At 44.0% G+C, this 23,727-nt stretch overlaps 1 protein-coding gene and 1 long non-coding RNA gene across 2 annotated transcripts; both read right to left on the bottom strand.

The window, feature by feature from the left end:
• Positions 1-832: 832 nt before the first annotated feature.
• LOC124466753 lies at positions 833-22,183 on the bottom strand. Its single transcript, XR_006955986.1, has 3 exons — positions 21,807-22,183; positions 1,600-1,752; positions 833-950 (listed from the first exon to the last, which is right to left on the bottom strand). It is a non-coding gene; the product is annotated as an uncharacterized LOC124466753 (long non-coding RNA).
• sox3 (SRY-box transcription factor 3) lies at positions 11,313-13,203 on the bottom strand. The gene has a single exon (XM_047018446.1). The coding sequence runs from the start codon at positions 12,910-12,912 to the stop codon at positions 12,010-12,012; it is 903 nt and encodes a 300-aa protein (XP_046874402.1). The 5' UTR covers positions 12,913-13,203; the 3' UTR covers positions 11,313-12,009.
• Positions 22,184-23,727: the final 1,544 nt, after the last annotated feature.

The raw sequence follows: 23,727 nt of genomic DNA, 5'->3' as shown, positions 1-23,727 counted from the left end.
GAAAATGTGATTACTTCAGGGTTCCAGTAGCTTGAACCCTGGTGAACCCTGGTGATGGGAGGATGAAAATTACATATTTAACAGAGTAAATTTCACCAGACAATTTCTCATACTTTTCAGTACGCATGTGTCAGGTGACATATTGTCTGAAATGGTGTTCGATTTCATCTCTCTCTACAGTCCAGACACTGGGTGGTTAAGTCTTTAAAGTTAAGGAAGGAAAGGAGTGTGTGTATGTGTGTGTGTGTGTGTGTGTCAGTAGTAGTGGTAGTAGCATTGTGGAGGGGGTCAGTTTGAGTTTCAAAGCCCCTGGTTGTTCGCCCATATTTCACACCACAGTGACATCTTAAAGCCCAGACGGGCCTGGTTGCTTTGCCCTCTCTTTCACTTTCTGAGAAAAAAGTGAATTGGGAAGTAAGTTGGGGGCGGTGATGTTGGGGGCGGTGATGTTGGGGGGGGCTGAAATATATGCAAATGATCCCCCAGAGGGGATAGGAATTTTATGGGTTTAGAATTTAGTTCAGCCAACCTGAATAATCAAATGTGGGAACAAAAAAACAACCCCCACCTTCACACACACACCACCCTCACAAATACACACACACCACCTTCACACACACATATACACCACCTCCACACACATATACCACCTCTACCTCCAGCCCCCACCCCAGGCCCCATCTCTCCTCCCTCCTGCCAAGTCTTCCACATAAGAGGAGCTCAGTATGCCCTAACTCTCATTGGGATCTCCTTACGGGGCAGGGGAAGGGAACGGGAGGCGAGGGAGGGAGGGAGGGAGGGAGGGAGGGAGGGAGGGCTGGCGTACCTGATCAGGCAGAACTGCCGGCTCCTGATTACGACACCATTTTCTCAGCAGGTCTCCCCGTCTCTTCCTGGGCTGGTGAATAGGGAGCGGGAGCCCAGCCAATCGCCACAGCGCTCCCTCTCGCCTAATGGCAGAATTAAGGCCGTTTAGAGTGATTTCGTCAGCCTGCATGGTTGTTCTCTGAAAGAGCTGAATCTTTCCTTCCAAATAGAGGACTGGGACGAATTACAGTGTGGGGGGTCTGGTTCGCATGGTGAGAGAAAAGTTCTACATGACTGAACATTACATTACAACAGGTGGGTAGTTGGAGACTGAGGTCTGGTATGACACTAACAAAAATGTTTTGACTGGACTTTCTTTAGATTGTCACAAGTTTTGTTAAATCTTGCATAGTCAAATGTAACTGAACAAGAAACCAAATGCACGAATGGTAAAGTAACATTTCTGATGAAGAATAATATATTCAGATAAGTTACTTTCACATGCAATACATATTAAAGTCACTAATACCAGCATCTAGAGTAGTACATTTAGCTATTGACTCAGAGTATTTTGTGTCTGTAGTGAAATACAGTAGGCCTACATACTTTTAATAACAGGTTTGCACATGGTGAGAATTAATTAGCAATTATCAGGCAGTCGCTATACATAGATTAGTTCTGACACCAACCCAAACAGGTTAAAAGTCTGGTCCAGCTTTAAGGACCACAGGGACACAAATCCCCTCAACCCTTTCCCTCTCTGTCAAACTGTATTACATCTACCACACGCACTGTGATATTACCCAGCACCAAATCAAACCACAACAGTCAGATCTTGGTGCTTTTGTGTTGTCCCCGCGGCAACAGTTCTCTCCTCCTACGACCCTCAGCAGACCCCAATCCTTCAGCTCTAATGCCCAGACTCAAGGGTTGCAGGTGCACCAGCTACAAAGGGAGAGAGAGAAAAGAGGGGGAGAGAGAGAGAGAAAGAGGTGGTAAGGAGAAGGGGGAAGGGAGGATGGGGAGGGGGCGCGGGGTGGGAAAGAGAATGGTCAGTCAGGAGATAAGAGGAACAACCTTCCTGCCCTCACTCTACCCCAGTGCACAAACACATGCTCGCTTACCCACACACAGATGGTTGTGTGTGCACAAACACACACTCGCCATCTACTTTCCTCCCAGCCTCACTGCTCACTACATGTGAGAACAGTGGGAACAGTGCATGGTGCTGCCTGGTACCACTAAGACTTCCAAGGTGGGGAAACAGAAGGCAGGAGCTGGGACGGGGAAAACAAGATGGGGGGGTGGAATGGGGGCAGGGGGAAGGACGTAGGAGCTGGGACCAGGGCTTGGAGATGGGGTGGGTGGTGGGGGCCAGAGGGAAGGCCTGGACATGGGCAGTACTGGAGGGTAGTCATGCAGCAAGTGCTCTTTTCTTCCCAGCCAGCAGAGGAGCAGTAATGACAGAGAGGTGCAGCTGTGCCCACTGAGGCCTGCATTAGACCTTCCATACCACCCCACACTCCCCAACACACTACCCCAGCCAGGACCCCAGCTCCTGGCTCACACCACTCCATGCTCCAGACCAGGATCATGATAGTGTGGCCAGATCAGAATATGATGTGAGTTCCCCTCTCCATGTATGACCATATTGGTGTTTGATTGGAGCTGGCTCTAGACTCAGGCAACAGACAGCAGTCTAGGAGCCTCAGTACTGTTTAAAGGAGGGACTGGGATAGATTCGACCTGTCTTTTCAGGCATTCGACTGGGTAATTCTCCAGTGTTGTCGCTGCTCTGACATCATTATTTTAGGTCACAGTTTTCAAACAATACCATTTGGTTTGAGATCAAATCACCACACGAAACTAATACAATTGTAAGTTAATATCATGATAAAGCAGGTGGGGATACTAGGTTTGTTGGGAGTGGAAAACCACACACACTCAGTGATCATAGATAGCATTCTAGCTTTCTAGCTCTGGCCTCTGTCAAAGCATTACCTGCCAGGTATTTCACATGATATCTGATGTTGTGGTTACGGTGTGGTGACTCATTTGTAGCTAAACTACGTAGTGATGTGCTAGTGTCACTAGGAAGAGTGGAAAACAACAGAACCAGAGGAATGGAAGGCAGAAAGGGGGAGGAGAAGAGGGTAGAGGGCACCTCTCAAACTTTGCCCTGAGAGAAAGGAGAATATCAGTAATGGGTCGCACACATACACCTGTCTTGCGTCACCGGAGCTGTTCCTGCAGAGAACACGCCCTGAGGGACAGGCAGAACAGGCCGCTCCAGAGCCGTGGACACACGAGACGCAGAGGCGCCATGCCATGATGGCTTCCCCCGGGAGCCTGGATGTCTCCTTAGCTCCCACAACACCCTCCCCATCAGCTACTGCTTACAACCACCACAAGTCAAGAGGGAACACAGCAAGCAGACTCTCTCCTCGGAAGGTAATAGTTCGGTGCAAAACACAGACTGGCCTTCCTGCACGCGAAGAGGTACGCTTGTACTTAAGAGAGACTTCAATTTACATGACAACTCAGGAAAAATGCTTTTTTATTACTCATTCAGCCTCTAAATCACTTGGCTCCCCTCTCTCTTTCCTTTGCTTGGGCTATTAAATCAGCATCTTGACCCAATGACCCCGGGGCCGCAGCCATAAAGAGACCCCCGCAGCTCGGAGGCCTGATTGTAGCATTTGAATAAGAAATGGTCTCCGCCAGGCATGGAAGCAGGCCGCGGCACAGAGACACAGGCTGACCCCCAGGAGAGAGAGGGGCCCGCTGATCAGCAGCCCTGGCACAGGGACACTCTCCCCCTTCTTCTCTCTCTCTACCTCTTCGTTTTCTCTCCCCCCCCCTCTCTCTCGCTCTCTCTCTCTCTCTCTCTCTCTCTCACACACACTCCTTTTCTCACTGTCTCTCTCTTTCTCTCCTTTGCCATTCCTCTCATTTTCCCCCTTTCTGTTCCAATCTCCCTTTCTTTCCTGTACCCTCTCTTTCTCTCTCTCTCTCTGCCCCTCTATCCCTCTCACTCCTCTCCTTTCTCAAAACGGATTTACTTGGCCTTGAGAGAGGGGGAAAGAGGGATGAAGACAGGGAGGTTGAAGGGTTAGTGGGGTTGGGGAGGGTGTTGAGTGAGAGCGATGGAGAGGGTTTACAGGGTGGGGGGAAACGGGGAAGGGGGGTGGGGGGTCATTTGAATAAGACAAGAGGAGATTGGTGTTAGCATGACAAAGGAGCCCGCCATCTCCCCTGATAGGTGTCACAGCTCAGCAGTAAAGCCATGCAGGCCCCCTGGGTGGGGTGATGTGAGGAGGACAGGCATGTTTATGCATCCGAGGTGTGATATCGGGGAGGAGTAGTAGAGGGATGGGGGGGTGGAGGGGTGGGGGTGCTGTCATCAAGTTTCGGGGTGGATTTGAGAGTGTGCACTTTCTCAAAAAGGACTTTTGAAAGCTTTGGGGTGGGAAAACTGGAAATACAGATTACTTCAATGTTTAGTTTGCGCGAAGACGAAAACATTTTTAAACAAAATGTCAGAGTGCTTGTAGAAACAAGAGAGCATGCTTGTCCTGCTGTGACAGAAGGTGCCTCGAGGCCAGCCTGCATTAACACAAGAGACAGACGGGGGGAGAGGAAGACAGAGCCCTCCCTTCGCTGTCTCATCACTTGTTCCCTCTCTCTCTCTCTCTCTCTCTCTCTCTCTCTCTCTCTCTCTCTCTCTCCATCTCTCTCTCTCTCTCTCTGCCTTCCATCTTCCTGCTGCTACCTCCTCAGCTGCTATCACTTCGCTCACCTCGCTCACTGAACCAGCTCTCTCTGTCTCTCTGCCTCTCTGTCTCTCTGTCTCTCTGTGTCTCTGTGTCTCTGTGTCTCTGTGTCTCTCTGTCTCTCTGTCTCTCTGTCTCTCTCTCTCCCTCTCTATCTCTCTTTCTACCTGTGGGCCCAAGTTTGCTGAACACTCCACCCCTCCCTCCCTCCATTCCTTCCTTCACAAGAGCCCTGCGAGGCATGCTAATGTTTTATGCTAATGCTCCATGCTAATGCTACATGCTAATGGGCCCTAAGGTGTGAAGGGCTACACAGGCTCCTGCTGGGCTCTAAGTGGAGTTGTCAGCTAACTAGCAGCTACCGCAGGTGGAACTCTGGCACCCTCGGCTCCCACACCAGGAGGCTTCTCTCCAGTGCTCCAACCTCCTCCACGAACGACCATGACAATGCAAACCACAGCAATGGGGGAAATTAAATCATATAAGAAAGACAGCCATGAGTAGAGGGGCATTTCACAGCTCAGTAGCTGTGGACAATCTATTAACAATCCCTATTATGACATGCCCCGTGGGACTGGGGAATATGCATAAATATGGCTGTATTTCCATAGAGATAGAGTGGCCACTGCAGATGAACTGTGTCAGGGCTTGGACCGGGAGAACCCCTCACCCTGTGACTGAGCCCTTGGAATCCGTCAGAGGTGTAAGAAGGAAAACAAAAAAAGGAAAAATGAGGATGAAGAGTGAGTGAGTGAGAGAGGTCACACACACACACACACACAGCCCCCAGCCTGCCCCAGACAAAGCCTCTGCAGGCTCATCTGGGCAGCGTTGACCCTTCAGGACACACCTCCGGGAGAGTTTGCTGACTAACTCACCATGGCAACTAATCAATAAGTGACAGAGTCAGTCAGGACTGAGCCATGGCTGAGTGTGTCCCACCTCCCCCCACGTTCCCAGGGTTACGCTCCCCTCTGGAGCAGGAGGGGACCCCTATAAAGCCCTCACAGCCCTGGGCCAGGGAGGGCCATCACAGGATCCACAGCCAGAGTGTGTGCAGCGCTTTGTTTACTTGTGCTAATGCAATGTGTGTGCATGGTGCATATTTGTGGGAGAGGGTAACAGTCTGTGTGACATTGGAGGGTTGGGGGGGGTGTCTGGTGAGGGGGGGGGGGGGCAAACAGGTTATATCTCGTTGCTTAGGAAACACAAATCCTGACAATACGAATATGATCAGGAGCCTATGATGGGGCCAGAGTGACGAGCCCGCCATTGTGTGTCTGTCAATCTGTGTTCCTTCTCAGTCTCCCCCAACCATCACTAATCAATATCTGTGGCCTAGATGAGAGGCCTAATCTGCCCCCCCGTGTCGCCTCCCCCCCGAGGATCCGCCACCGAACCCCCCCCCCCCCCCCCCCCCCAGCTCTGCATTGTCTCCTCACAATCCCATACTCAGACCACTGTCCCTGGGCATATGTACAGTGTATGGAAAGCTTACATACGTGGCCCCATTTCTACACTTCCAAGATGGGGACAGACAAACTGTACGGTGGTAAATTACCCAGTGCCATGTTACATGCTAAAATGTTACAGACAAAGTACTATGGGGTATAAAACTCGACCATCTGTGTCGTGGACACTTTCACACAAGTGAGACTCCTGTAGAATCAGTGTTTACACTGGCACAGACAAGAACCAACCATTCCTATGTAATCCCCCATACAGGTTAGTCTGGAGGAAGCTCTTAAATCTGTTTCCCCCTTGGCAATGTGTGTGTCTGTGTATATGTCTGTGTGTGTGTGTTTCGTCGCCCTCCAAAACAAGTTCAAGTGAACCGCAAGCGAGATTTTGCAAACAAAAAGAGACCAAATCCCCATTGGAAGACTCAACCTCACCGACAACAACATTGAACATTACCTTTTCATCTGCACATGTGATCTGTGTTTGTTTGCTGTGGGGACAAAAGGCAAGGACAAATCCTGTCTGATATTTGACAAGTTTCATATTCACACGCACCTGCCAGGCTAAAACAAACAGGGCAGGAGATTCAGACAACCTAATGGATGGCCGTGCTCTCAGTCTGGGAGAACCAGAGCCCTGGGCTTGTGTGATGACGTGTCTTGGGCTCAGGGACGGGGATAGGCAAGGTGTGGGTGTTGTCGAGGAGAGGTAACCCTGGCGTGGCACCTAAGTTCGGGTCCCCGCCTCACCCCCCTAGGCTGGTGAGTCATACGTGTGGCATGTGTACACAGGAAGCTGGCAGGCCTGGTAACACAGAGCCGGCCAAGTAACACTGGCCTGGCTCAAACCAGTGCCAGCTTTGCTATCCTCTCTCCCTAGGCATGATAATTGCCCTGTCCAACCTGAAAAGCGGGACTAATCAAGTTATTCAAAAAATCGGAATAATTTGTTATTTTAGTGTAATATTTATGTTGTGTCCTTCAAGGATAGGTACAGTATTGTCATGTTGTTCATTGTGCTGGTCAGTAGCATGTTATCAATCACATAGCCTACTTCTGTGTGTCATTCAAGGAGCTATGACTAGTAGACAACCAACCCGTTCAATATAAGCTGCCAAGCGACAATTCTACATTACACAATCCTGACAGGAAAATACGTCAAGGTTGTGAATTGGTATCACTGGAAGTATCATCCGTCAACACGTTTTCTCAGACTCATGAAAAATGTCACTTTCATCTCCAACACCAGCAGGTCATACATGCCCTGACATCGAACAACCTTTAATTGTAATCATTTAGCTTCCTCTGACATCAATTGAAGTAGCTTGCTCCTGGGCCTTTTCTGGTGCTGTGGCGAGTCGGCACCCTCACCTTTGAACAGACACCCAACTCTACATTCTTTGTGGTTGTGTCAGGCACGGTGATAGAACCACAGTTATAATTAACAAGAGACATACATCTGCATTAGGACATTACTGATTTGGCTCTCACAAGCTCACAGCCAAGACTCTGATGTGGGTACAGAATAAATAATATAAACAAATACTATCAGATTTATTATTGTAAGGGAGGGAGGAAGGAAGGAGATGGAGAACAAAAAGAGGTAATTTACCAGTCTTGAGATTGAGTGCTGTCAGTGGGAGTGTGTGTGTGTGCGTGCAGTTTTATGTGTGTGAGTGTGTGTAAGAGAGAGAGTGCGGCTGAGAGGGAAGGCTCTCAGTGGGTCAGCCCAGAAGCCCTGACCCCAGGAGGATTTGGTGCCATTTTCCCACGCAGGGAGCCGACCTGAGAGGAGCTCGTTAACAACATCTGCCCCAGTTCAGGGAGATTAACCCCCACCCTCCACCCCCAACCCCCGCACCTCCTCATACACAACACACAACAAACACACACACACACACCTCTGCTGTCAGTCTCAGAGTCACCCACGAGTCTCACCACTCCGGACAGGCCAGGCAGCCTCCGGCTGGACATGCTGCTCGGGGCTAGCTGAGCAGGACGGGCCTCCTGCAGTTCCCAGACACAGAAGATCAATAAAGCCAGCCTATGGTATGTCCACACCACTACATACACACAGATCTGTGTTGTCTGTGTGTGTGCCTCATACACTACACTCAAGACCTATACTATTCTATATGGGAGGATTTTCCAACCTGACTTTTTGAACCCCTGTTGAGAGGAATAGCTTGAGTCCATCGTTATGTAGAAGTGTGTGTATTTTTAGTGAGAGGTGTGTCCCTGTGTATAGTTGTCAAGCAGGTTCAACGGAGGAGCTGTGATGTCATCAACGTAAACCCGTCTGATAGAAATGGGTTTCCACACATCACTGTGACGTACAAGCCACCCACACAGACACCTACTCACATACTAACATGCATGTTAACACGCATTCCACGTCTTGACAAATAGGGGGGGGGGGGGGACTTTGAATTTCAGAAATGACTGATAGGGAGAATGATACAATTCTGACGTGAGCCTGTATGCACACAAACATGTATCTTTATCATACAGCCAACCGCAGGGAGGCCGAATCCTCTGGGAATCCGCTGAATCCGTGTTCTACAGGGGTATAATTAGGTTAGTTTTTGGAGAGGGGGTTAAACAAACAGGCCCAGTGAGGTCATAGGCAGATGGAAGTGGGGATATGCCTGCACTTGCTGAGTGGGCACAGCTCTCCACATGACAGGAGAAAGAGAGAGAGAGAGAGAGAGAGAGAGAGAGACAGAGACAGAGACAGAGAGAGAGAGAGAGAGAGAGAGAGAGAGAGAGAGAGAGAGAGAGAGAGAGAGAGAGAGAGAGAGAGAGAGAGAGAGAGAGAGAGAGAGAGAGAGACTGGTTTTTGGCATAGAGAGCAGGGTGGATGGCGGTTGAGTGGGGGGTGGACCATGGCTGGCTTCATTGCCACAACATTCAAAATCAGGCACTCACCAAGGTATATAACATGCACACTGTTACCTAAGCACTCATTCTTTTTACTCTTAAACTACCAGAACCATTGAGCACACAACTCTATTTGAGCAATACTACCCATGTAGTCCTGTGTAGAGTCCTCTATGTAGATCATTTTTCTGACAAACTGTTGTGAGGCAGCAATCAAAACTTTGATGATGGAACTTATTTCATGAGGGAGCCTTGCTTTCTGGAAGCGGAAAAATACCACAGAATCCGTTCAGGTTATCAAACTAGCAGCAATGCCGGAGGCCACTTTGAGATTGCATACCAACTGACTGATGGACCACATTTTGACATATGGCACAAAACCACCGCTTTCTCTGGCCCATTGCAGACACTTCAGACCTGCAGCACCAGGAAGGGAAAAGCTGCTTAATTACAAAAAAATGACTTGGAGAGAGTGATTAGCTGATGGACGGCCGCTGACTCGCTAGAGTGACTTAAGACCCTGTCAGTGAATGCAGGGAGGTCTGGATAATCTTTCCCTCCACAAAGGTGTGTGGGGCTAATCCTGGCCGCTGTGCTGAGCCGTAGATCAAATCTTACAGGGAGTGTGGGAAGGCCAGCGGGACCGCCAACGCTCCGGCCCTGGTGGCCGAGGACATGTATCCCAGGGTGCTTTGCAGTCGTTAAGGCCTGCCCTGTTTTCCTGCTCCAACTTCAAGAGTCTGGTGGAGGGAGTGACCGTTTAGCTAGATAGGAGATTAGGGAGATAGGAGAACTCCTATCTCCCCCTGACTGCAATATTTCTGTATTTATATGTTCGACTTTCTCAAGCCGATGATGAACTAGATTTAGGTGACAGGGATTTTATTGCCAGATTAGAATGAGCAGGGCTGTGAGGAGCTGTCAAATCTGCTCTAGTTTAGTCCAGAAGTGCAAAATGTATGTGTGTGTGCACGCATCTGAGATGTGAATACAATTACCTGAGTTTACTTTTCCTCTACAGCTGACTTGAATATAGTTTACACACCAAAAACATTTAATTGTTTGTTATTGTTTAGGAATGAACTTCTCCTAAAGAACAAAAATATTAACTGACCTGTATTGAGCTTTATTCTGTGTTTGTGAACTCATTAAAAGACTTCCAGCTCAGACTTCCAGCTCAGAGAAACATGCACAGTGATGAACATTTATAATTGTAATGATCCTTCACCTTGATAAGAATTTCCATTCTATGTAACATGGTTTCTTGGTGGTGTTTTGTATTTCAGTCATTTCATGTCTGTTTCCTCTGTATTTATTGTATAATTTGGTCCAAACTTTAAACATGGTTTTACATTACAATACATAGAAAGCAGTGCAATAAAATGTACAATATTAATTATGCATTTAATTACAAAGCACTGTTGAAGAAAAAACATAGTACGCAACGCTATTTGTTTTGCAATCTTACTATTTGTTACCTTGATCATACATGCTGCCACTGAAATGCTTAAGAGGAAACTTTTAGAGTCATGTCACCTATATCAACTATATGGGTTGGGTGTAATGATGTAATCTAGGTCTGTGTTTATCTAAAGTCAATATTGAACAAACTTCCGAACGACTTTGCTGAACTCAATGGTGTGAATGGGAGGGGTATATAAAGCTCAAGTGTGTAAAATTGATTTTAAAAAACAAACAAGGCTTGTATGGCAAACCATGACATATGACAAATTGAGTGACCACATTAAAGAGAAAAATAACCTATGGAGCCTAAATTAACAATTAAAAAAGGAAATCTAATGTAGGGGATATTCCAGAGAAATAACAATTTCTAATAATATTTTTCCAAATATCCTGACACTCCAAATTGCAAGGCACTATGAAGATAAGAATTTAAAATTATTTGTAATTTGTCAATTTAGGACCTTTTTTAACATGTCAACAAGATAATCCAAGTTCACCCTCAACAGTCATGTCAGAACTTAGTCCTGCGCTTGCTTACTTTCTAAACTGAAAGTAGTTTTCTTAAATATTCAAGCCTATCAAATATAGGCTTATGTTTTTAAATTTAAACTATTGAATTAAACTTTACAAAATACATGGTCATATTGTTTATAATTCTATGATAGTTTTGTTTTAATTATCACACCAGGAAATGTTGCCCATAGCCTAAATATTTGCACACATGCAGTGTTTATCGAATTATCTTAGATTTGTCACACTTCGTTTGACATATCACCAACATAATTACTTTGCGTTTTCATTTTACGCCAAATTCATTCTGGAGTCTATGATAGGCCTACCTGACAGATTATACCAACCATACTTAACACTAACAGAAATTCAGTTCCTCATAACCCAACAGAATAACGAATGTGTCTGGAGTCAGAAATCATGTTTCATACAAATTTATTCATAGTTTAAGAATAGAGGATGGTCTTAAAATAAGTAGAAACGTCAGTTTAAATAAACCATTTTGTCCTTGATATGAGTAAACCTGACACTGTCAATATCACAGAAAAGAAATTTCACAAAATATAATTGAACATCCTAACATGACGAACAGAGGGTTCACAAGCTATGAAAACAAAACAACTTGCTATAAATAAACTTGCGCTTGCGACCCGCACAGTCTTACATTTCATTAAAACCCATAGGTCATGAGGGGAAAAGACTACAAAGATTTGGACACAGCCGACACAAACTGACATTCTACAAATTAAGTGTAAACATTTATGAACCAACTCTCCATCCAGCTTTTCTGAAATACAACAGCCTCTTCACGAGGCCACATGCCTTTTTTCAGAGAGAAAATATGATGGCATCATTAAAATATAGAAGTCCAATTCTTCTACAGACGTTGATTGCTTATACTCATGATAAAACCCTCTTTGCAATGCAATTTACTCTGATGGGCTCGACATTCAGTTTCAGTCCAAGATATGTCGTTTTAAAATGCTTTAAAATTGACAACTTATTGAGAAACAAAAAAAATAAAAATGCATTTTTTAAACAATACTACTGAACGTCGATTCTTTTAGCAACCAAAATGTTCAAGTATCCGAAGTACTTAAGTTTGAAGTCTCTTTTTAGATGTGGGTTAGGGGTAGCGTTCCATTGACGCCTGTCCCCGCGGTCTGATAGTGCGGATGTACACTGTGTAACCGACTTGTCTGCAGGGAGGTATGGTCTGCGCTGTCTCCTCCGGGAGGCAGGTACATGCTTATCATATCCCTCAGGTCACCCAAACACGCTCTCTGTGAGTGGGAGGTAATGGCCGGGGGTGGGGAGCTCGGCTCGGTCTTGCACACTGAGGCCATGGAGCCCAAGCCCATGGCGCTCGAGGTCTGCTGCGTGTAAGCTGGAGACATGCTGTACGTGGACGCCGCGTTCATGTAGGTCTGCGCTGAGGACATCATAGGGTACTGGAGCCCTGCCATCTCATACCGGTGCATCTGCTGGATCTGGGGGCTGTTCATGCTGTGGTGCTGAGGGTAGGCCAACTGGTCCTGCATGAGAGAGTAAGCACTATTTGTCCACCCATTCATGTGAGCGTAACTGTCCATCCGCTGCCCCACCGAGACTGCGTTGTTGACAGCATTGGCACCTGGCGCCAAGAGTCCCCCAGGCAAAGAATACTTGTCTTTCTTCAGTAGGGTCTTGGTCTTCCTACGGGGACGGTATTTATAATCCGGGTGCTCCTTCATGTGCATGGCACGCAGACGCTTGGCCTCGTCTATGAAAGGTCTCTTCTCCGCGTCTGTCAGAAGTTTCCAGTCTGCCCCCAGCCGCTTGCTGATCTCTGAGTTGTGCATTTTGGGATTCTCTTGTGCCATCTTTCTCCGCTGTCCACGGGACCAGACCATGAAGGCGTTCATTGGCCGCTTAACCCGGTCCTGGTCGTTGGCACTGTTGTTCTTGGCGCCCGCCGCAGAGCCCGAATTGGACTGCGGGAGCGGGCTCTTTATTTCGGTCTCCATCATATTATACATTCAAGCGATTTTAAAATGTTCACTCTCAAGCGCGGAAAAAGTTTAACAGAATTCCCTCAATCTAAAACAGAGGTAGAAATATTACTGACCAGTCTCATAGGAGGGAAAAGTTGTGTAAAAAAGCAGAGGTGTTGTTAGCCCGGTTTGTCTTTTCTCTCAGTTCAGCTTGCTCTGCTCCCTACTGCTCTGAAACAGAACTCTGCAAAACTTGTCGGCCAACCTCAGCTGTTAATAGTGCCCGGGCCCCATGTGATTTGGATTGACAGCATAGGCTAACAATGAGTTGCCTCCCGGCCAATCACAGCACAGCTTCCCATCAGCCGTCTAACGAATTTAATTGGACAGCGGTCTGTTTAGGGAGAGAGTTTAGGAGAGAACATTTTCAAGTTTAAAGAACACATTCTCAACGTCACAAATATTCCCTTTTAATTTCAAACTGACACAAAACTGACAATAAATCGAACTACGAGGCAAGAACCGTCCACATTAGATAAGCTATGCCAAAATAAATTATATAAAATTATGAAACTTGAGCTAAAGTGTCAAGGCTGTGTCAGGTATGAAATGTGTATCCCTTTCATTGGTACAACGAATAGCAACTTATAACTAACGGAATAAAATATGTAATTTGCCAAAAAGTTTACCAATTTGTAGTAAAACAATTTTATTTTTTAAATGCACCAACCTATATAACAGCAAGCATCCAAATTGTTAAATCGTGCGTAAAGGCATTAGCTCTAATTCTGTCAAATCATAAACCCATCACTGCATGGGCATTGTGCACAGAAACGACGTTAGCAGAAGCGTTGGAAAATAATCCTCAGAATTCTATATAATCCCTTTCTAGAGTGAGCATGGAGGCGGGTCCAAACAGGCCTTCAGACAATCCTAAGAGTGCAAGGCAAACATTGAAACAGAAAAGTGCTATTAGCCTATTCGAGTCTCAATTCATCAAACAACTGATATTCCACCTCACATGTGTTGTGTTGTCCTAGAGTATAACATATTAGTTTAAACTCATGGATAACGTTTGAATACAACTAAATTCGAAACTTATGTCATGTCTTTTAAATCGATTTGTCAGAACTATAAGCTATTTCCTCTTTAATAAAATATAGGCTACATATGTGCAATGTATAGAAAGCCTGGAAATGTTGCTCATCATCCACATCAACAGGATCATGGAGAACTTCCCTGGATGAGAACAATCATACCTGATTTGCAACGACGGACGCCCAAAAAAATAATCCTTTTACGACCTCTTGTGGAGAGGATTGTCTACAGCTCCGAATTTACCCCTAAAAGTTGGGTTTTGAGCGTAGTAACCTACTTGGAAAATGAATGTTCCTATTTATGACCTACCTTGTCGCGAAACTCGGCAGTTTCCCCTTTCGATGCTAATTCTCATTATAATGCTAAAATAGAGCCTTGATTAACATAGCCTGTTTCATACAAAATACTCGAAAAGCAACGCTCCGGTTTTGAAGCTGAAACTGCGGTGGGATTCTGTGGCAAACATCAGGCAAACTTCACACCTGAAAATGATTACGAGGCCCTTGAGTATCGAAAACCATGTTAATTAACACATTGGCCATTCGGTATCAGCAACGCTGAATGGGAGCGATTCACAAGAGATCTCAATGAATTTCCAATTTTTCTAAACGTCCCCATTGCTCACGTAGGGCTACATTGTTCTGTAGCCAAAAAAAGTGTGTTCATGTATAGGACAGCATTGCCTTAAGTTAAAATATGTCTGAAACGCAACAAGAAACAGTCTAGCCTATTTATTAACATCCACTGTCCAACTAAAAAAATAGGAATACAAAAAAATATTAATGAATTATTATTAATTATTGTAATAAATAATAAACTACCTAAAGATTAATAGGGTTTGGCAAAATGTATAGGTATATAATGTATAAGTAAGTCCAAATTGCAATTTGGTTATACTCATAAAAGTAGGATATTCATTCACAATGGGATCGTTTTCAATTACTGTTGACCTAAAATGCAAATCAATAGATTTGATAAAGAAATGGAGTCCAACATTCTGACATGAAAATGAAGGCCTAAAAAACATAGATTAAGCATAGGCCTATATGTTGAAAAAAAGAACACTTAATTTCGAATAAATGTAAACATTTAGCTGGGCGCTTATCAAAAGAGAGGGATATCCTATACGCGAACCTCCAATTAGTGTCTGTGGGTTAGCCCATCAAATTCTTAGAAACCAGTTATTTGTTTATCCGGGTAGATCTAAAAACGGATCCGCTTGTAATCTTCTTATGGAAATTGACCAGACAGCGGGAAAAGGAAAACTAGAAGTTACCCGGGGCTTGGTAATGAGGGCTTCTGTGCACCTAATTTCCTAATTAACGAACGCGGTGGGCGCAGAAGACCACCAGCAACGCCTGCCACTGTTCGACCTCAGCGAGCTCCACGCCCCACGGCCCTACTGGATCAGCACGTCACGGATGCAAAACCGCACTGTTGCAAACAAGTGTAGGCCTATGGGACATCAGTGGATTTTCAACAAGTAGGGTAATGTTTAACTAGATTTACTAAATATGGACCGTTTAAATTAGTTAGACTAACGGGCCTACTGCCCCTGTAACATACGTGTTTATAATCTATAGACTGTGCCAATGTACGTATATCAGTTTATTTAGGGTTTTCTTTTATCGGAAAATGTGGTTGCTAAATCAAAAAGGTTCTATTAATTTCAGAATTCTAACCTTGTGATTAGCCTATTTTCTTTAAAAAAAACAACAACAACTACAACAGGATTGGCATTGGATGGGATATCACTTTGGCAGAGAATGGGTCTCGTGAACTCAGGGTTGTATTTGCAAGGGTTGATTTTAGATTATTATGTAGAACAGCCAGGCCTAATGAATTATTATCAACAACACATAACCTGGTTGTCTTCCTATTCGTAGACTATTGGCTACACATTCAGTGAAAATACCCGGTTACGTAGGCCTACTCTATAAGCAAAAAAGAATACAACCATATCTTAGAATTACAATGAATAATTTGCTCTGTCTATTTGCAAGGGATTTTAGGGGAGTTAAAATTAATTCTACCTGACACAAAACAATTTATTCCTTCTTCAAAAGAAAGGCATCTGCATGATGTCCGTATGAAACCGCCCACAACCCTATGTGCATGTTAATAAAGCTTTTGGTGAGACAAATTCCATCAACGATTAACAATGTGCTGACGTTGTGCTGCAAAAAGAGAACTTCATGTTACCAGACAACAATTTCGTTGTTGTTTCTAGTTTCTTGTTGCTTAATGATGTAAATTATAAATTAATGTATTAGCCAAATGTAATAGGCTATACAACATTACACAAGAATAGATGTAATGGTTATTTAAAATATATATATATTTTAAAAGATATAGCTTCATATTTGGGGGGTGGGGGGGTTATCCTGCACACCAGAGAAACAATTTGAAAAGATGTGCAGTACCTTAAACAGACTAGGACCTACAAAATCTTACTTTAGATGTCCATTTAAACTCCAGCCTTTGGAATCAATAACTTTTTTGTTTCAGCTCGGTGACTGCGGACAAGGCATTTGAGAAACAGTAATTAACAATGAATGAATTTTCAATTACAGACACAATAGAGACAGCCTCATTAAGTTTTGCATGATTTTTAGACTCGGAATGCAAATGAAGATGCAATTTACGCACGGTCTGCTGTTCCCATTGTGTGAACGTGAATAGTTGCGTCCTCCTCGGTTTCAACACAGGTAAAATAATATTCACGGGTTACTTAAAGGAATGGCAGAACATTCCTGTATAGTATAAATCATGACATTGTGCCATATCGTGCTTCAATGCAATCAAGGATATAAAAAGCAATCAAGGATATAAAAAGTAATGCGCATTTAATGCTGTTAATGTGTAGCCTACATATGCCAAATTGAGATATTGCTTGGTAATTAACTGCTAGTGGAATCACTATATGACCATATGAACCAATCACATTTGACCAGAAATTACAAGCAAAATTACATGACAATGTGCTTATAGCTGTCAGTTACCCAAATAGTATTTAAAAAGAGTCAATTGAAACAAAGAGGTTAACGGGATGTGCCAGACCTAGAAAGGTCACAGATGAACGGGTCATGTACTGAGTTATATTTTCTTTATAACTGAACATTTTATGAAGATGTCTATAGAGGTACATCTATAACATTCTTGATTACAAACGTCACTTGGAGAAGGGTACAATCTCAACGTTTCATAAATGCCTATAAATCACGCAAGTGCTGTAGCCTACCTGTACCGTATGTTTTATAACAACCAAATCCATAACCCGGTTAGCCCAAGAACAATAGTCTAAATTACTGAATATCCAGTATATCGTTAGAATTCAAGTCTATTAACCATTTTAACAAGCCTTTAACATTAAATGTTGGCATGCCTTTTTTGGCCTATAGCCCAATATTAAGACTGCTGTTCTGTACATCCCTTCAAAAATCAAGGTAAACTGACAGCACACATGCAATATAAAGCTTTTCTGCAAGTGAACACACCACTGCAATGAGAAACTTGTGCTTCATTTTGCAAGACTTGTTTGTATAATAAGCCATCTAATTCAGTTTACCACATAACTACATGTCAAGGTTTATGCACCCAATTATTAAATATATCTAGTGAGAGGAAACAAAACATAAAATCAAGGTTGATATGTCAGAAAGTGCAATTTAGCAATACAAAACATTGGGCAACTCCAGGTCATCAAGCTAACTTGATGAACACTCAGCATGGCCCCTCATTGCTTTCCTTCACAGACGTTAAAGTGGGAGTAAAGGATGGTTGAGAGACAACAAAAGTTTTTCTGGATCAACGGATGGAGGAAGGAAGCAATAACAGACTGAGTGGATTAATGTTGTTTACCAGAAACACAGTTCTTTCCACAATAACGTTACATCTACCACAAAGATCCTTCTCTCATTGCACGCAGCCATGGCCTAACTGAAATTGAAGGTTAGAATGACTAAGGGTGAGACTATAGTGTCTGGGTGGGAATGTCCTTTATTAAACCATCTATGTTGTTGATCTCATTCGTAAGTAGCAGGAACTGTCCGTCATCTTCAACAGAACCAAAACAAACAGAGAACAGAACAGAACTTGAAACTATACAAGATTCAAAATAGTGTTAGTGCCATCACATGTCTGTCAGGAGGTCTTGAGCTAAGCTTACGTAGAGTACTTTATTTACATTGTCCCCATGGTTCAGTCGTGTTGCCTGTGTCCTTCCCTTCTAACCACACAACTGAGCACCTTGCTCAGCCTGGTGGAACATAACCAAGTCAATTCAGCTGTGAGACTAAAGACAACATGCAACATGCTATTGGCCTCTTGTAGCTGTCTCTCAGGAATGCCCAGAGTTGCAGCCTCTATTTTTCCCAGCAGCCCAAGCATGTCCTTCCTCATTATGTGGCGGTGTTAGCAGGGCCAAGCCCAGGCTGCTGACACACACTGTGGTGTAATCTCTTTAACCCACCACTGTCACCCGCAGACAAGGCGTGACCACCCAACGCTCTCTATGCTTGGTCTCACTCGGTCAAGGGGGCCGGGTCTGGAGGTTGTCCTCGTTTGCTTGTTTTCCTACCTGCCCTCTACTTGACGCTGCATTATCAATCAGGACTGACTGCCTCTTTGCAATGAAAAGCTTAATTTCAAATGCAGTTAAACACCTCGCACTCCTTCCATTACAACGATACCGGTGAGATGACAAGAGAATCCAAACTGCATGAAAATAATCAATCGATAAAAATCAGCTTCGAGACTAGTTCACTTAAGACATTTTAGGCGTACATACTTAAGTCTTATAATGATAATGCATTTTTCTGTTTAACGCTTCAATGCCGGCTGAAGGGAGGGATGCATTTTTCATGCATTATTAAGCAATGAAGTTGAAAGCTAATGAACATATGTCACGTCAAAAGAATACTGGAAGAGAGGCACTTGAAATGAATACACAATTATTTTAAGCTTCCCTTGGCAAATTTCCTTACTTCTATTACAGAAGATTAAAAAAACATTCATATCAACACATTTGGTACATGATGCGTTAAATAGAGGAAAAAATACGTAAATTACCCTAAATTATAAGATTATAGCCATAGAAAGCTAATTTCAATTCAATTTTAATTAAGCAGACAATTTTAAAAAATTGTTTTACTTCTAAGTCACTGGGTAGGGGCTGGAGGTTACCTTCCATTGTCTCTGAATGAGGATGTAACATGATCTGCAGTGTTTTTTCCTCTGAAACCCATTCTGCTGGGAAGAACTTCCTTCTCCTACAGGGCCCACAAACTCCAATCTGTAACCTCTGCTATCTTCCTTAAGCCCACAGGCTTGGTCACATCCATCTACACATCACCTGAGGTCTTAGCCTTGCACAGTGTCCTCCTTGATTTACTGCGTGAGTATATTATACATGGTGCTTCACCTGCAGACAGTCCTGTGTAGTGTGCAGATACAAAAGGGGAAATTATTAAATGCAATGCTTTTCTTTCTTCCCATGACACATGGGTTAAAACGCAATATCCAGTCTACAAGCTGATGCCATTCTGTTTAGTGATGTCACCTGTAAATCATATTTCATGAAACACCTCTTCCTCTCAGTATGATCATTTTAAAGACTGTTATTGCCTGGCAGGCTAATTACAGCCCTCATTATTCCCCATGTATCTTTTGAATCATTGCCATGTTCTACAGTTTCCCAAAAACAATGGAAACTTTCTTCTTTTTTTGTTTGGGAGAAAGTGCTGAATCGTAATTTTTTGCATTGCACCGTGCCCATGCAAGTGCCTGCCTTTTGTTTTAGCCATAATTGAGATCCCACTAATCTAGACCCTTTTAAAAAATGAAACAGTCTTTTTGTCAAGCCTTCATTAGTTAAAGATAATATTGTTAGAATGCGCAATTAATTTGCAGGGTATCTTTAATTAATTAAATACACCCAATTTTGTAATATGATTAATACGACCAAGTTGTTATCTGTATTTTCCCCCCAAAAACGAATATGTAATAGGAATACTTTATGCTTTAATTGCAGGAATTGGGTCTTTTACAGTAGCCAGAACTGGAGGAGGTAATTACAAAAGGTAATTTATTAAATCTTTAAAGAAGAAACAAACAAGTATAAATTGATACATTAATCATGAACGTCATTGCGCCTAATCTACGAGTGATTTGGGTGAAAATGACAAATCTCTGTTGCGCTCAGAGCACTTGATAATGGAGATAATGGTCATAAATTTAGTTTCAGTCAAGGTCTCATTAAAATAGGCATAATTTAATTAAGAGTTAGCCATCGCCCTCCAAATATATTAATTACCTTGAGCGTGACGAGATGATTGGTGCGATTACTGATGATGTAATTACAGCCAGTGTTCTGGGTGCAGAGCAAACTAAGGTTGGAACCTGCCTGTGTTGACAGGATAATGGATTGGCTGGCCCAGGACCAGGGTGGTCACCTTGCCTGAGGTAGTAGGGCTGAGCTCACTTGAAAAGGTGACACAGAGGAGCCAGGATCCAGACATGCTAAGACATATACCCACTCTTTACCAGTTGCCTTACTTTGCACACAAACAAACATTTCAGGTACTTTACACATATTTGGGGATTATAACTGGCTTTGAGCCATTCATACAAATGTAATAAAATATAAAGTCAATACGGCATGTCAAATATACCTACACTATATATATATATGATCATATTTGTGTATATAGTTTATACAAAGCCTCATGGTATTTGTAGGAGCTGTAAGTATATTCAATTAATTTGCAATAAAGAATATAAAAAAAACAACAACAGAAAAAACACTAAATCATACACCATGAATACACGTGTCTGTTCTTGTCCTGAATGTTAAACCTTTTGATTTATAATAGTGTGTTCCAAACAGTGTCTTTCACTAATGCAGGGGATTTGTCAAGGAGGGTCTGAGACTGACACCTACTTTGTACATATGGAGCAGTGGACTTGTATGGTGATGCAGTCGTAAACACACATACACAGACCCCCACACACACCAGAGATGAGTGCAGCAGAGTGGACATCTCAATGCCACCCCCAGACTGATGTGTCAAAGAGAGACGCAAGCTGCTCTATCTGCGGCATGGGACAGACGTCTCACAGACCCACTGCACTCCTCACTGACAGCCGCACAAAGACACTAAGCCACCTCCAACCGGAGCGAGCTCTCACTCTCTCTCTTTTATCTCTTTCTTTCAATCCCTCATTCACTTATGTAGACCCATACGCACGTATGTGCGTGTACAAACACAAGATCCCCAAAATCAACTCACTGAAGTATCCAAGTAGAGATAACACAGGCAGTAGTATTATGTCATAAGGTAAATAGGTTAGACAAACAACACTGTGAATGGCATTTCCTTACTGAAGGCAATACATTTTCATAAATACACTAATCAAAAGCATCTACAGTAGTGTATAATTGTGGTAAGGTTTGCTTTTAAGTGCATTTTAAAACATTTGCTTGGAAACTTGTGTGTAAACTATTTCTAAAATGACCAACAGGTGATACCTGTGCTGGACAGACAGTATGTTTCCTCTAACAAACCTTACAAAGCAAAACCACATGAAACCCAACAGTACAACTGCATGTCAATTTTCATGTTCTATATTTCAACATAGAACAAACAAGCAGTCCTCAGAACTCCAGAGACCCCACACCATATCACTGTAAACAACCATCTCTCTCTCTCTCTCTCTCTCTCTCTCTCTCTCTCTCTCTCTCTCTCTCTCTCTCTCTCTCTCTCTCTCTCTCTCTCTCTCTCTCTCTCTCTCTCTCTCACTGTTACTCTCTGTCTCTCTCTCACACACACACACAGACTCACCCAACTCTGCCTGGCCCAAGGCTGCAGCTCCCCGATCCCTCTCAATGTCACACATACCTTCAGCGGCTGCCAGGCACCAGAGGACAGGGGACAGGGGGAGGGAGGGAGGGAGGCAGAGGACAGGCGCACAGCAAGGGGACCGGGAGAGCATGTCTCTCCCTGCCCAGACTCCTGGTAACGGAGAAAGGAGGAACGGCCGCTTCCTCCAACACAGTGGTAGAGAGAGACATTGAGAGAGTGTGAGAGAGAGAAAGAAAGAGTGAGAACGGGAGAGAGTGAGAAAGGGAGAAAGTGGTAAAGGGAGAGAGTGAGAAAGGGAGAGAGTGGTAAAGGGAGAGAGCTGGGTGGCGGTGTGGCAGTGCACACCACTGTGGAGCCCTCCCTGCTCTTGGACCCATCTCATTCAGCCAAGATTGCTTCATACAAAAGTTGACAATGCACCAGTGAAAGCCATTGTTGATATTCAACATTTTTTAAATAGCTGAGCAGAATAGACAACATGGCAGGCCGTAAAACTTGGCAGGGAAAACTGACCTGGAGCTTCCTAGCTGAAAGGGCCAGTGAGCAGTGGAAAAGTAGAGTCTGTGTTCTGGTGCAAAATAGTACAAAACGAAAAACGTCTCCCGTCCCAGAAGAGCGGACAACAATGCCCTCTGTGTTCCCTTGAGAAGACAATAAACCTTGGAGGGAAAATGCAGATCTGTAACACAAACTACCAAACATGAATAATACAGTTAAATATCAATGCCATCAGCCTTTTGTATTATGGGATATTGTATCCTCAAGGCCAAACTCATCCTTGCCAATCTTATAACAGCAATTAGGTGAGTTAAGGGTGAACTTTCACAGTAAATGCTATTACTATTTTAGTTTTGGTAGTTATTAATATTACCATGGGAATTGTGCTTGTAGTGTAATTTCATAACAGGAATTTGTCATTTTTGCAGAAGGCAATCAAATGTCTATTCAGATAGTGTCACTACGCCATCTTTATCTCTGATGTTAGTCTAGTTAGACTTGCTGATGTGTCCTGACAGCTAATGGTGTTGTGTTTCCGTCTTTGTCACTGTGACAACTGTGCAGATTGATATAGACATTTAAGAAGCCTTTAGCCTCTCATCCGTCACAGTATAGGACCATCTCTCACAGGCATGGGGGAGTCTGTGAATTCTCTTCAATGAATATTCCATCATTTCTTCTACCTTGTGCCATTTGTGTGCCATTCTTACTGAAATCCTTAGCAAACATTAATGTAATGGCAATTTATGAATGTAATACTTGCTGTACGTGCAACCACACAAGGTGTCATAACTGACGTTGTACAGAACGGTTATGTCAGTGAGGCGTGTCCTGTCTGCCTGAACAAGAGGGTACATGGTGGGTCTTGTTCATGTGCTGAGAACCTGTTCTAGCAGGCTGATCGCCGTGACAGGGGGCTTCATCACCTCCGGGGAACACAACCAGTCTGGCCCATTGACACGGGCAGGCAGAAGTGGAGATGTATAATTATATTGATCAGAGAGAAATTACACCTTAGTGAGATGAGGCTGGGCCCGTATAGTCTTACAGGTGTGTTAGCGCCAAGCCTGGGGACAGAGGGAGACAGGCGAGGAAAGAGGAGAGGGAAAAAAAGGGGGAGGGAGAAAATGACGTAGAGAGAGAGAAGACGAGAAGCAGAGAGAGAGAGATGAAGAAAAGAGAGAGAGAGAGAAGCAGGAGTACAGAGAACATGCAATGTCTTTACTGGAAGCCCACGTCAGTCCCACCCATCACATACTATTAGCTGCCATCAAAGTGCTAATTTGACTCTAGCATTACGCCCCCTCCGCGCCGCCCCCATCCCTCCCCCACTGGGCTGGATGGCGTAGCCTGGTGGGAAAACGACATTCAATCCCCCGGCCGGCCCATTCAGGCCAAATTG

Source organism: Hypomesus transpacificus, chromosome 1, assembly GCF_021917145.1.
Source record: "Hypomesus transpacificus isolate Combined female chromosome 1, fHypTra1, whole genome shotgun sequence".
NCBI classification, from domain to species: domain Eukaryota; kingdom Metazoa; phylum Chordata; class Actinopteri; order Osmeriformes; family Osmeridae; genus Hypomesus; species Hypomesus transpacificus.
Note: the sequence above shows the minus strand (reverse complement) of the source record. Positions and strands in the feature narration are given on the sequence as shown.